The sequence below is a fragment of the Pteropus alecto genome, unplaced genomic scaffold, assembly GCF_000325575.1.
Source record: "Pteropus alecto unplaced genomic scaffold, ASM32557v1 scaffold135, whole genome shotgun sequence".
NCBI lineage: Eukaryota > Metazoa > Chordata > Mammalia > Chiroptera > Pteropodidae > Pteropus > Pteropus alecto.
Genome location: NW_006438076.1, coordinates 3,592,856 through 3,606,377, shown reverse-complemented (window position 1 = coordinate 3,606,377; position 13,522 = coordinate 3,592,856). Strand labels below are relative to the sequence as shown.

Sequence of the window (13,522 nt, the reverse complement as noted above, 5' to 3'; positions counted from 1 at the left end):
CAGGGAAGAAAGGGGTGTGTGTGTGTGTGTGTGTGTGTGTTCAAACTACATTTTTTTCTGTATCAAAGAATATATGACATAGAGTCACATAGAAATGTGTTATATTTCTTACATAAGAATAGATTGAGCACCCTCAATATATTTGGAGGGTAGATCATTTATACTGCTCCCACAGAGGTACTCCAAAAAGCTAAGCAGAGAGAAGCTAGTTTCAAACTAGTGCTTGTTTAGTAACAAAACAAAACCAGGCAGCAGAATACAAAGTAACCTCTCCCCATCTAGGTGAGCCCAGCTCAGAGAAGCTCTCCCAAGTTGACCTGATTGTAAACATTAAACTGACGTCTTTATGTTGCAGGTAAAGGACCTGGATAATCGAGGCTTGTCAAGGACATAAATGATACGTCCAGCCTGATACGCTTCGCACTGAGTGCGTCACATTTAGGACGCTGAAGACATTTTTTACATATGCAGTTTATAAGAGGAGAGCATGATGGAATTAGAATTGTCTGAAAGTTTTGCCCTGGGCAGTATGGGCTGGGCCAAATGGAATGATTTTTTAAATTCTGAGGTTACCAAATGAAATGTCATGGCTTTACTTTGGTCAGTTAAAGGGGGAGTTTTTTTTTTAATGTGCCTTATTTGTTTCGACTTATGACTGATTTGAGGAAGGCAAAAGTTTATGCTGGGTTGATAGAAGGACAGAAAGCAAACCTCATCTATGCTTTTAGCTCCCTAAATGAGCTATGTACGGGCATTCTGTCTTTCTCAAATCAGGAAAACTGTCAAGGACTAGCTCAGATCCTACATATACAAACAATTTTGTTATTTCAAAACTTGCAGCACCTAGCACAATGCCTTGCACATAGTGGGTGCTCAATAAACTTTTATTGAACAAATGTTTATGGGACCAGAGGAGTGCCATTTCTAAGCAGGAAAGTCAGCTATGTTGCCATCATGTCTCTGTTCTCAACATATCTTGTCCTTAGAGGTTCTTTTACTTTATGAGGGAGAGAAGGTGGCTAACTAGACCTGATCTCAATATTCTTTGGACTCGCTATGTGGGGTGGTTTTTTATTTTTGTTTTTTGTTGTTGTTGTTTTTGAGCAGGAATAAATCAAGTGAGATTAAATTAGCAGTTTTGAAGATTCAAGACAGTGAAATTATTATTTTCATTCTCAATAGAGGAAGAAACTCCTCCAGCATTATGTATAGAACTTGATGGTCAGTAGGTGTTTTTTAATCAGCTGAAATGTCATGCATATCTATTTGAAATCCAGCTTTTCAGTACTCTCAACTTATCTATGATACAGCAAATGTTTCTTTGCTCATTTCCTTTAGCTTATGCACTAAAACTCATGTGGTTATTTAAAGGTGAGCTTCTTTATCCCTTAGTCTCAGCCTATTTGCTATTATGTACCACTAAGAATCTCAGTGATCTGGTTTTGAAATCCCTGCCAAATTACAAGTTAAAAGGAACAATTGCTATTAACAGGTACCTAAAGAGCAGTGCTAGCCTGTGTAGTAAAGGGGAAGAGAAACTTTAAAAAACTTTAACTTGTAGTAGTCCTATGGATCTTTAATGTCAGTCTTACATTCAATACAGTGGAACATTATGTATTTTACAACATAAGACATATATAAGTGATGTATAATAAATCCTAAGTCATTAAAAAAATACAAGGTAACTGTTTAGTGTTACCTGTTTAAGAAACAGGAGCAATCACGTGGCTTTTAGATAAGTCAAAATGGTGCTCCCAGAGGGTATGTGCAGATACACTTGTACACTCAGGAAACAGCCTTCCAAACCACTTTATATACCAAGTGCTTCAACCATGGGTGAGATGTAGATCTGATGTAAGATTTGATTTCTATATGTAAATACATGACTTGATTTATATACAGAATTACTCCCTAGTAGAAGAGGTTATTCTGAGATTTTATTTTTATTTTATTTTTTACCAAAATGAATAATACCAGTTAGAAATCATTAGTGGTCTTCCTCTGTAGTATGTATGGGATAACCCTTTAACTCACCACTATAGTTGCTGCTCTGATGATTTTAATTTTGTTATTTTCTATAGCCAACTTTTTAAAAATTTTTACTTTTCATTTTGTTATAATGCAATTAGTGTAAAAAAATCAAATTATTCTAAAAGCAACAACAGTGTTTTCCACTCCCCCAGAGGCATCCACTTTCAACTCTGCTGATTCTCACATTACTTACCTCCATCTCATTAAATAACTTGCTTTATTTTGCTGTGTTGGTTTTTTCAATATTGGGTATCCTTTGTTGACTTTCTGATGTGGAAGTTGAGGATTTAGCTCTTTTTCACCATCCTGCTATTCCCATGGACCACACATATTCTTACCATCTTAAGGTTCTATTATTAGTCATGACTAGGTTAGTTCAATTGTTTTTGCCTTATACTAGGCCAGGTGATATATACTGTTACTACTTCCCCCAACCCCACCCCCACATAACATTTTGGAGTTTTTCATTTGTTTTTGTGAACTTGTTCCTAATTTCTCCCCAAACTCTTGTCATTTGTGACTTTTAATAGGTTCAGACTTATTAGGTATTCACTCTTAGAGACGTCTTCGTTTTTGTATGTTCATTTGGTTTACTCTCAAGGTCTGTTACACATCTCTTCGGTTGGTGTATCCATCCTTTCACTGTCATATATGTTAATCCCCTGATTTTTTTCTTAATTGGTCACCTCTAACTACCTTCCTGAGAAAGTGTGTGGGAGATCAATTTCTTGAGATCTTGCATGTCTCACATCACACTTGATTAATAGGTTGGTTAGGTAGAGTTCTGGGTTGTGAATAACTTTTCCTTAGAATTATTTTGAAGGCATTGGCCCATTGTTTCTCTCTTCTAAATGCTGTTGTTTTTGTTTGTTTGTTTGTTTTTTTATATGTGTCCATTCCCTTTCACTCCCACCCCAGACCTTTTAGGATCTTCAGTGTAATGTTTTGAAATTTTCCCAATGTGTCTTGGAGTGGATCATCCATTGTACTGGGTACTTTAAACTTTTAAGTATGGAAAGTCAAGTTCTTTAGGTCTGGGAAATGTCCTTATTTGTGGATTTTCCTGAATTCTGTTTCTCTTTCTGAAAAACAAGTTATTTTGATGTTGGACTTCCTGGATTAGTCTCCCAATATTCTTATTGTTTTCTATCTTTATTCTTCCTTCTGGAAGATAGCCTAAATTTTTTTCTAATCTATTTAGATTCTTTTTTTTCTTTCATTTTTTAACGTCCAAGAGGTTTTGTTTGAATATTCCCGTGTTTTGACATCTTTCACATTAGAGCCCTTTTTAAATTCTAGGTTCTCTGCTCTTTTTAAGAGTGGGACCCTAAAAAGGTGATTGGAAGGTCTGTTTGGGGTGCGGTAGGGGAATTAGTGAATGTGGGCTTCATTCCTTTAATCTGGCTGAGCTGTGACATTAAGAAATTCCCAATATTGGTATCTTTAGAGTTTTTAAAAATATATAGCCAGCATCTCCTTGAAAAAGCTTGTATATCCTTTAAGGATAAAAACCTAATTGCCAGATTTCTGGAAGTGAAGTGGGGAAAGAAGGCTTAGAGATTCAACCTTCAATGCATAAATTTAATCCCTTTTTCAGTAAGGCACCCAAGCCTTTAACTGTGCCTGATATTCTCTTACCCTCTCAAGTCTTTTACCAGCTTTGGGGAGGAGCAGTTCTTTGAGTACACAGGAGGTAGAGGGTCCAAAGTTCTATTCGCTTCTTACCTGGTCTTTCAGTCTACCCTCCTTCTAGCCCCACTTTCACCTCCACATTCAGTTACCTACCATGTGTCACTAATTCAACTTGAGCCTTTTGGAAGTTCTGTGATGTAAATCAAGTTGTTTTTGCTTTCCCACTGTTGGCTTTAGGATTCATTTTTGTCATCTAAAGACTTGCCATTTGACAAAATCTTTTGTTTTTCATACTCTATATTGTGCTTTTTAAAGATTTACTATTGTTTCAAAATAGTAAATTTACTATTTTAATATTTACTATTAAATTTCACCATATGCTATTGTGTACATTCATTCTCCCGTATGCTATTTTTTTGTGTATTCTGCCTGAAATACATATACCTTTTTTTTTTCAGGCTAAGATACCATAATTCCATCCAGATACATAGGAACTGGGCAGGTCCTCCTCTTTCATATTCTTTGCAGCACACAGACCGTACACTAGAGAAAATGGAGTAAATGACCTGAAAACTTTATTAGATGAAGCCTAAATTGTGATGTCATGGTTAAAAACTCGCATAAGCATCTTAAAATGCTCCGATCTTGTTCTAAAACAGATGTGTGTGTTTTTATGTAACATTTTACACATATTTTACTCCAGGCTAGTTATGTTCAATGTCTGTGGCCCAGTTTTAAGAACTGGAGAACTTAAAAGATGATCTTACCTGCGCCTGGAGTTCTAAGGATAGTTCACTGTCAAGGGGGAATACCTATTTAAGTTTTCCACATTATTTTGTCCTCAAGCAGGTCCCTTTCCCCACAATTTACTTTCTTATTTAAACTGGTCACTTTTTAAATTTGTATTGTAAAATGAAGGAAAACAGCCTTACCTGCCTGTTTCTTCCACATTAAGAATAAGATGGCAGGTAGGACTAAGCTAAACAAAAGTTCTTCCTTCAAGAAAGAAGGTGGAGCTAAGGTACTGTTTGGGAGCTGGTTCAGACAAGCCAGGGCAAAACTGGTCATCCCGACTCTACCTCAAACTGCAAGTGGAGCTTCCCTCCGGATGCCTTCCCAACCATTTACCGAGGGGCCAAGCTGCCCGCTCCCCGCAGAGTTCCCTTCGTCCTTCCCAAGACCGGTTCTCAGTAGCTGTCCCCACCCAGCTCATCGGTGACAGCCTGAACGTGACCCTCACAGTCCTGTCCCGCAGCTGGCAGGTGCTCGGAGACGCCAAGTCCCCAGCGGCGTCGCGCGCGCGCGCTGGTCCTTCAGGGCTTCGGCGCCGCCCGGGACTACGACGCGTTTGGGCTCAGAGAACTTTCGCGCGGGTGCGCTCTGCAGCCAAGATCTCGTTCCGACTCCACAGTAGCTCCGCCGCGCTGTCTGAAGCCTCGGGGACTGAACGGCCACCCTTCCGAGCTTCGGAAGGGTGGAAAGCGCGCTTCCCTGCTTTACGGCAAGGGCGCGCGCGTTTGCGACAGTGTGACGCTAGCCAGTTTTGGCGGGAAAAGTGCTGCATTTGGATTCCTGTGGTGGCGGGCAGAGGACGGCCTGGTGAGGAAGGTGGCGGCCAGGGTGGGAAGGGAGTCGGGAGAGTTCAGGGTCTGCATTAGCTAGGAGGGGTACGGCGAGGGGTTCGGAGAGACTCCCGCGGACGGGTGGCTCCAGAGGGCGGTAGAGGGTGGTAGGCTGGTCCCTGTGGTGGAGGGACTGCAGAGACCACCCCTCTGTTAGTCTGCGTGCCACGGGCCCTTTCTTCCGCCTCTCGGGGCAGTTTGGCTCCGCCCCGGGCTCCTCCCGGCCTCGGGGACGCGGTGGGAGTGCGGAGAAGGGGCTGCGGTGGTCGTAGTTACATTTCTCCTCACCCTCTGACCCAAAGCGTCACCTCTCACCCCTTCCCCACATCCACCGGGAGGCGTTGTTTGCCCCAACCCCTCATCACAGCTGTTACATTCCCTCCGAGGCCGAGGAGGGCAGCGTTTCAGCCTTCCGCGTGCGTGGGAATGGGAATGGAGATTTACAGAACCAAATGCTAGAATTCAGAATACTTGCGTGTGGTTTAGATGTGGATAAAATATGGATGATGAGGTGTCAGGGAAACAAGAACTGTTATTTATATTGAGGACTCATGGCAAGAAGCAGAGTTCAGTAGCTTCGCAGATGATTGAAGCTTGTACTCTTGCCCCATCTTTTCTGGATCCTGCCTTCTACAGCCGTGGTACACAGTGGAGTCATGGCAGTGCCCTTTGTGGAAGACTGGGACTTGGTGCAAACCCTGGGAGAAGGTGCCTATGGAGAGTGAGTTTGAGTCCTTTTACCCTGCTTTCACACTTGGTTTTTTTCCCTGTCGCCTTGAGTACATATCCGTTGTTTTGGAGTTGTTTATTTTAATACAGTGGGGCCTTAGAAAACATCTCAGCATTTGAAACTAAGATTTTGGGGAACTGAAGCTATATAGTCTTTTGTAAGGATTATTTTTCTTTATTTCTTTTTTTTTTTTCTTTTTCTTTTTCATTTTCTTGTAAAGAGCTGGAAGAGACCCCTGAAGTCAGTTTCTCCTCCAACATATTCTTTCTTGGGGTTTAAGCGTAGTAGTTAAATGAATAGACTCCAGTCAAACTGCCTGGTTGTGTAATCAGTCTGCTACATACTGAAACTGTTTTGGTCTTAGGCAAGCTTCTTAATGTCGTTGTGTGCCTCATTTTCAGCTGTAAGATGACAATAATACTACTTACACCATAGGTGTCTAGAACAGTTACCACGGACATATATAGTATCAGATTAATAAATGTTAGGTCATGTTATTAAAATTAAATGAATAAGGCATGTGTTTATGTGATGTGGCCTAGAATTGCTATTATCTCATTCTAATTTATTTTCTCAAGTATTTATTAAATGACTTTGATTGTACAGCATAATGGCTTCTTTGGAACATTAGTACTTTAGTACACATTTAGTACACATTTCAGAAAGGAGTAGTACCTATTGAGAACATGGCAGACACTATTTCCATAGTTTCTCCTTGGTAGAGAAAGTAATAAAGGTAAAATAGTTTTGGATGGGTCATGTTTAATCTTTTAAAGTTTTAAAATGAACAGAATTAAAATATCTAGAATGTTATAACTTTTCCTTTTTTCTTTTAGAGTTCAACTTGCTGTGAATAGAAGAACTGAAGAAGCAGTTGCAGTGAAGATTGTAGACATGAAGCGTGCCATAGACTGTCCAGAAAATATTAAGAAAGAGATCTGTATCAATAAAATGTTAAATCATGAAAATGTAGTGAAATTTTATGGTCACAGGAGAGAAGGCAATATTCAATACCTATTTCTGGAGTATTGTAGTGGGGGAGAACTTTTTGACCGAATAGGTATGGAAAAAATTTAAGATAATTATTGTACTAAACAAGTTTCTAAATTTGTTTTTTAATTTTGGGCTCACCATTCGGTCATTGTCCATTCAAGAACTGCTGATGCAAAAGAGAAATTAGAGTAAACTTTTTTGTTTTTGCAACTTATATTAACGCATGAAGCATATGTAGAATCATCAAAGAAGAGTTTTTTTTTAAGTTGTATAAATGATTTTGGTTGGTATGCTGTTTTATAGAATTTAAGAATGATAAACTAATCTCATCGTATAGTATAAGTGTAATGCATTTGTTTGTACAATTTGTATGTAGACATTCTAGTTACGTGAAATTATTGCATACATTTACAGATCCAAAATAATAGCATGTTATGTTTTTCATCTTTATTTGGTTAAGTGAAATACTTTAGAATTTCCTAGGATTGCTTGATGTATATTAAATAAATTCTGTTTCTGCTCTTAAATGTTCTATGTAGATTCAGAGGCTTGATGTTACAGAACACTAGAAGTACATAAAATATATTCTGTGGATCTAAATTTATTATTTAAAGCCATTGTAATAACAGTTCAAACTGATTATTAGAACCTCCAATATGTGTCTTAAGAGAGAGTTGACTGTAAAAGAAATCAAGAGTTAATGAGGAAGATTGAGATATGAAAAGATAACTGACAAGAGAACATTTCTTAAAACTTTCCTGAAGGAACTTCACAGGCATTCATGACTTTGTAGTATGAGAGGTTATATGACATATAATCTGTTGTTAAATATTTAGTGAAATCAGATGTGCCCAAGCTTCCACTTTGGCAATTACATTTCAGGAGTGAGAAAACTATTGGCATAACATTTTGAAGAAATTGAAAGCTATCAAATAATGGTTAGTATAAGATAAGCAGAGGCTTTTCAAGTTATGGCTTGCATTCTTGATTCGGATGATAGTTTGTTATTTCTCTCTGTAATGATGTTAACTTATTTTGCCACATAACAGATGGGGAAATGTGAGTTATTAAGTGCTATATGTATTAGTGGACACAAGAGTCTTTTAATTGTTAACATAAGATTCTGTTTGTTAAAGTACAATCACAAATGTTTAGCCTTAGAATTGAGAAACAATGCTGTCGATGCCTGGTTATATTTAACTGGTAAACTAACTTTCATAATTAATTCTTATAGAGCCAGACATAGGCATGCCTGAACAAGATGCTCAGAGGTTCTTCCATCAACTCATGGCAGGGGTGGTAGGTAAAGTTGTCTCTTTGACTTTTATTTAAAATTAGTATGAATGAAATAAATTACTAAATTCCGGTATGCTTCCCTTCGCTTTTTCTTCTTAGATTTATCTGCATGGTATTGGAATAACTCACAGGGATATTAAGCCAGAAAATCTCCTGTTGGATGAAAGGGGTAAGTTTAGCATTTTGTCACTGCTACCTAAATTATTTTAATACAGCCAGCCATACAAAGCTGCTTGAAGGTTTCTGCATTACTGAAATTACAGGACAAAATATCTAAAAAGTCTAGAAAATTTGGGAGACTTATAGGAAATTTGGGAGATATAGGCTTCACAAGTCTTTAATGATATAGTTGTGGATGAGATAGAAATCTGAGCTAGATACAAGAGTAGTTCATTAGATGAATACTACATATGTATAGTGTTAAACAACTCTTTAATGAATTAATAAAGGAAAGTTTCTGTTAGGATAGCCTGGACTTTAGCTTTGTCTTGTTTGTACTTTTAAATCTATGACTTGGATAAATATGCAAGGAGTTTAGTTATATTTTATGGATGTTATAAAAACTAAGAGGGATAGATAGTGAAAGTGTTAGCTTATAGAATCAGGATCAAAAAAGATGACAGATGTTAGCTGCATGGGGTAGTGATTTTTGTCTGTTTTGTTTAATGCATTAGAATTAGTGCCTGGCAAATAGTAGGTTTTCAAAAATATTTATTGAATGAACAAATTTAGCAGACCAGAGAAGTGAGTCAGATTTAACAAGTTGTTTTCCAGTAAGGAAAAATCTACAGTCCAGTATTTGAATTGAAAAACTAACCAAATAAGTATAGTTGAATGGTATATCTTTGGTAGCAAAGCAGGTTAAAAAAGACTTTTACTAGGCAGCAAACTTCATAATAGTCACCAATGTAATTTGGTCATTAGATAAGTAAGGTCATGTTATTGAGAATGAGGGAGGTAGCAGTCCAACAGTTCTCTGATGAGGCCACACTGGAAATAATGGGTATCCTGATCCTGGGACAATACTGTAAAAGGCATGTAGAACACTAAAATACTTTTATAGGAGAGTGACCAGGATGATGAAAGGGCTAGAAATTATGTAAAATAAGGAATAATTGAAGGAACTTGGGAAACCTGCTGATTGTTAAATAACAATTCTTCAGAACACTTGGTGAAACTATACAGAAGCAATTTGGATTAGTGTCATGATGATCTCCATTAAAAGGTCTAAAGCTGAATAGATTGCTTTGGAAAATAGTGAGTTTATAACATAAGAGTCAAACACTGGATTATTAATTATCAGAGACATTATAAAGGAAATTTAAACATTGATTGGATAGTTGGACTAAAGTATTTAAGATCTTGTTCAACCTTAAAGTTTAGTGTTTCTGGCAATGTTGTACCCCATGACAAGTAACAATGTACTGTCTTACCAGCCTCCTTCTAACTTCTTTCTGAACTCTATAATTGACTATACACAGGGATAAATTAAGAAACGCTAGCTTATATAAATAATGGAGATGCGAATATGTAGTAATATCTGGAATATGAAAACTTTGTTCCCAAACTTAAAATATTGTTTTTTCCTCTTTATAAAATAAAAGATGATCATAAAATAAGATCAAAAGTGTAAAGAAGAAGGTAAAAAATCATGGAAACACACCAGTCAGTTACAACCACTGTTTAATGTTTTGGTGAATTATCTTTTAGATATCCTTTTATTGACTCATCTACTAACCTAGCTACATAAGATCCTCCCTTGGTTATTTAGCCTTCTACAAGTTGCATCCAGCAAAATTTTAGATATTCAGAAAATTAATGTACGGGGAAAAAGGAACTATAGAATTACCTATTCATGAAACCTGAAAAACGAGCACAAGCTGGGAGAATTCCTTTTGCTTCTGTTTTTCATTCCATTCCCATTACTCTTTGAATGCTAACAGCCTTGATAGTATTACAGTCAATTCTCCTTTTTCCTCATCTACAAATTAAATCCTTTTTTGATTAAATGCACGTTTCAAGCTATACGTAATCCTCTGGAAAAGAAGGATTCCATGTCTCTAAATATGAAAGGCAGTATAGCACTGTTAAGAGCTTGAGCTTTAGAGTCATTTGAACCTACGTTTAGTCTAGGCTGCTTCATAGTAGGCATGTGGCCTCGGGTAAGTTGCTTAACTTCTTTCTGTCTCTCTTTCCTCATCCATAAAATGGAAATAGTAAGAGAATCTACTTGAGTTGTGAGTATGAAGGAGATTTATATAAACACCTGTGTACCCACCTGCCTTAAAAAATAAAACATTACACGTATATGCACTGCTCACAGCAGTGGTGTTTATAATAGCAAAAACTAGAAACAACCCTAAATGTCTATCAACAAGAGAACAGATAATTATGAAATGGATGATTTATAGCTACAAGTACGGACATGGATGAATTTCTGGAATATGATATAGAGCAAAAAAAGAAGGTTGCAAAAGAATTCATACAAGAATTCTATTTATATGAAGTTTAAACCAAATATATTGTTTAGAGATACAAACATGGGGGAGAAATCACAAAAGAAGGGACATAATAAAACTTAGAATGGTGGTTATTTCTGAGAAGGGAATGAAGAGAATATATTTAGAGAGGTATTTATAGGAGATTTCAAAGGAAATAGAATGTTCTTAACTGGGTGTTGGATGGGTGGATGTTCATTGTATTGTTCTTCATATCTTGCATATTATTTAAACTTTGTTTTTATTCAATAATAATAATCTTTAAAAAAAGAAATAAAACATTATCGGTATAGTTGAAGTCCTTTTGTGTATTCCCTCACAGATGTATTTCCCTTTCTTTTTCTCAGAAGTAACCACTGTCCTCAATTTAAAATTTGTTATATGCAGTTCTCTAATCTGAGTATTATGTTGAAGACATTATGAAACAACAAAATCCAAGGAATACTATGGTCATCTATTAATATGTTCATTGATTACTACTTATAAATAACTTAAAACTCTTAATCTCAGTGGTTTGTCAAGATCGTGTCACATATAGATATTAAAAGGCTAATTATAGTAGCTACCGTCATATACAGGTAAACATTATCAATGGCTTACATATTATATTGCGCAGATGTGATTGATTTTTAAAGAATTAATTTCTTCTTTTGGGACAGTTAAGTTGCTCAGTGATGACTGTTTTATAAATTTGTGCACAGACTCAATATAAAAATTTGATCATGTTATAATATTTGTTATGACACTTGCCTTTTTTTATTTTAACTTATATCTGCTTCCGTGTTGGTACATATAGATATACCTTTTTTTAAACAATAACCTACATAGTTTCATTGTGTAAATGAATTATAAGATTTAATCATTTCTTTATTAATGGACATTTAAGTTATTTACAAATAATATTGCTATGAATATCCTTATGTTTGTGAATTTGTTGGAGTATATCTGTGGCTGTGGTCCTAGAAGTAGAAATTGCTAGTTCAAAGAGTGTGTAAATATTTCAAATTTTGGCATTTTTTGCCATATTGCCCTCTAAAAAGGTTGATAATAGGGAATCTTCCTTATTAACTAAGACCAAGTTAGATTCCCTTGCTGTAAGAACTTGTAATGCTCTGTATTTTTATAACCTTCACAACAGTTGTCTGTTGTTAGTCTTTTTCCATAATTTATCCACCTACATTGGCTAGCACAGTATCACTCAGTTACAGTAGACTTTCGCCAAGTATAAGTTAGTTGAAAGCTCTGCCTGCAATTTGTTCATGTTGAAGGTAGGAAGTTAGAGTGGAAATTTGCTTTTCTGATTTATTTCTTTGACAAGTTTCTTCCTCCTTTTCTAAAGTTAGCCACTTTGACAACAAGTTCTGGTGGTGTGTGGACTTTAGTTTTATTGTGTGTCTTTACATATTTTCTTCCTGCCAACAGGATTTGTTTGCTGCTGGGAAAGCTGTAGCTAATATATTATTGATGTCTCCTTTCTGCCCCCTGCACAACTCACTGAAGGGCTTGGCTCTTTCAGCCTAAGTTTGGAATGCCCTTTTCCATAAGGGCAGCCCCTTGTGACTTCACTATCTTTCTTTAACCTGGTCCAAACTGTTTAGTGTATTGATGATATTTCTCTGAAATTAATAGAAGTGATGAGGCCTTTTTCTAATTTTAGCTAGATGATAATGTCTTTTATTCTTTAAAAAAAATTTTTTTGGTCATTTTAAAGTAGAGAAGTTCTACAAACCATAAATAACACCAGTGACTTTCTTTTAAAAAACTTGATTTCTTTAAGTATATCTAGTTACAAAACATTTTTAACTAGTATTATCTTTTTTTCCTTTGGGTTAGATAACCTCAAAATCTCTGACTTTGGCTTGGCAACAGTGTTTCGGCATAATAATCGTGAGCGTTTATTGAACAAGATGTGTGGTACTTTACCTTATGTTGCTCCAGAACTTCTAAAGAGGAAAGAATTTCATGCAGAACCAGTTGATGTTTGGTCCTGTGGAATAGTACTTACTGCAATGTTGGCTGGAGGTAAGAGCTTTTTAACCATGATAAAACTGACCTGTGGAAAGCCAGATTTGTTATACCAAAATAAATGAAATAAACCAAAAGAATCCATTTTTATAAGATAGCATTTTAATAGTAGCTTATTTATAAATAAATTAGAACTTTTAATCCCAAAGATTATATAGCTATTAAATGAAATACCACAATATCTCTTGCTTTTAAGATTCATGTGAATACTTTTGGAAAGTTGGGCAGGAAATGGTTTATGGATCTTTGAGTGCCTCTAAAGGTTTTGTGAGTTGGTATTCTTAGTTTAAAAACCATATTGAGAGGAGAAAAAAAATGGCATAGATTATAGAGGCTCTGTTCATCCCTCTGGCAACGAAATCAAAGTTGTGATGGAAATAAAGAGCAGCAGCGAGGAGTAATCGCCTAGGATCTAGAGGAACAAGCCATACAAGTAGGGAGAAGTCCAAGAAAACACCCTGCAATGGCAGAAGGTAGGATGGGGTGAAGGTGCTGAGCTGCCTATTCCCTAACAGATGAGTGAGACGGAGGCTGTGGTAGTGGCAGAAGCCTCTTAAAGGGGCCGAGTCCGCGAGTGGATTTTCGTGGTGACGGACCTGCTCACTCTGAGCACCAGTGCCAATTCAGCTGCGTGCAGGGGGCACCAGGGACTCACAAGGAGACATTGTCAGAGGGAAGGCCATGGCGAGACTCGC

At 36.7% G+C, this 13,522-nt stretch overlaps 2 protein-coding genes across 3 annotated transcripts in view; both read left to right on the top strand.

Annotated features, from left to right (window-relative positions):
- Positions 1 to 2,252, top strand: part of STT3A (STT3A, catalytic subunit of the oligosaccharyltransferase complex) — a 24,424-nt gene extending 22,172 nt beyond the window's left edge. Inside the window, exon 18 of one of the 2 annotated variants that reach the window (XM_015592021.2) lies at positions 356 to 2,252. In XM_015592021.2, the coding sequence (XP_015447507.1) occupies positions 356 to 394 (39 nt within the window). In that variant the 3' untranslated portion in view covers positions 395 to 2,252. The remainder of the gene's footprint in view (positions 1 to 355) is intronic. The other variant, XM_006915207.3, reaches the window with a different exon arrangement.
- A 2,852-nt stretch (positions 2,253 to 5,104) lies between these two features.
- CHEK1 (checkpoint kinase 1) overlaps positions 5,105 to 13,522 on the top strand; it is a 36,874-nt gene continuing 28,456 nt past the window's right edge. Inside the window, exons 1-6 of the mRNA XM_006915206.3 lie at positions 5,105 to 5,262; positions 5,922 to 6,006; positions 6,852 to 7,075; positions 8,243 to 8,307; positions 8,404 to 8,473; positions 12,636 to 12,824. Of these exons, the coding sequence (XP_006915268.1) occupies positions 5,942 to 6,006; positions 6,852 to 7,075; positions 8,243 to 8,307; positions 8,404 to 8,473; positions 12,636 to 12,824 (613 nt within the window). The 5' untranslated portion in view covers positions 5,105 to 5,262; positions 5,922 to 5,941. The remainder of the gene's footprint in view (positions 5,263 to 5,921; positions 6,007 to 6,851; positions 7,076 to 8,242; positions 8,308 to 8,403; positions 8,474 to 12,635; positions 12,825 to 13,522) is intronic.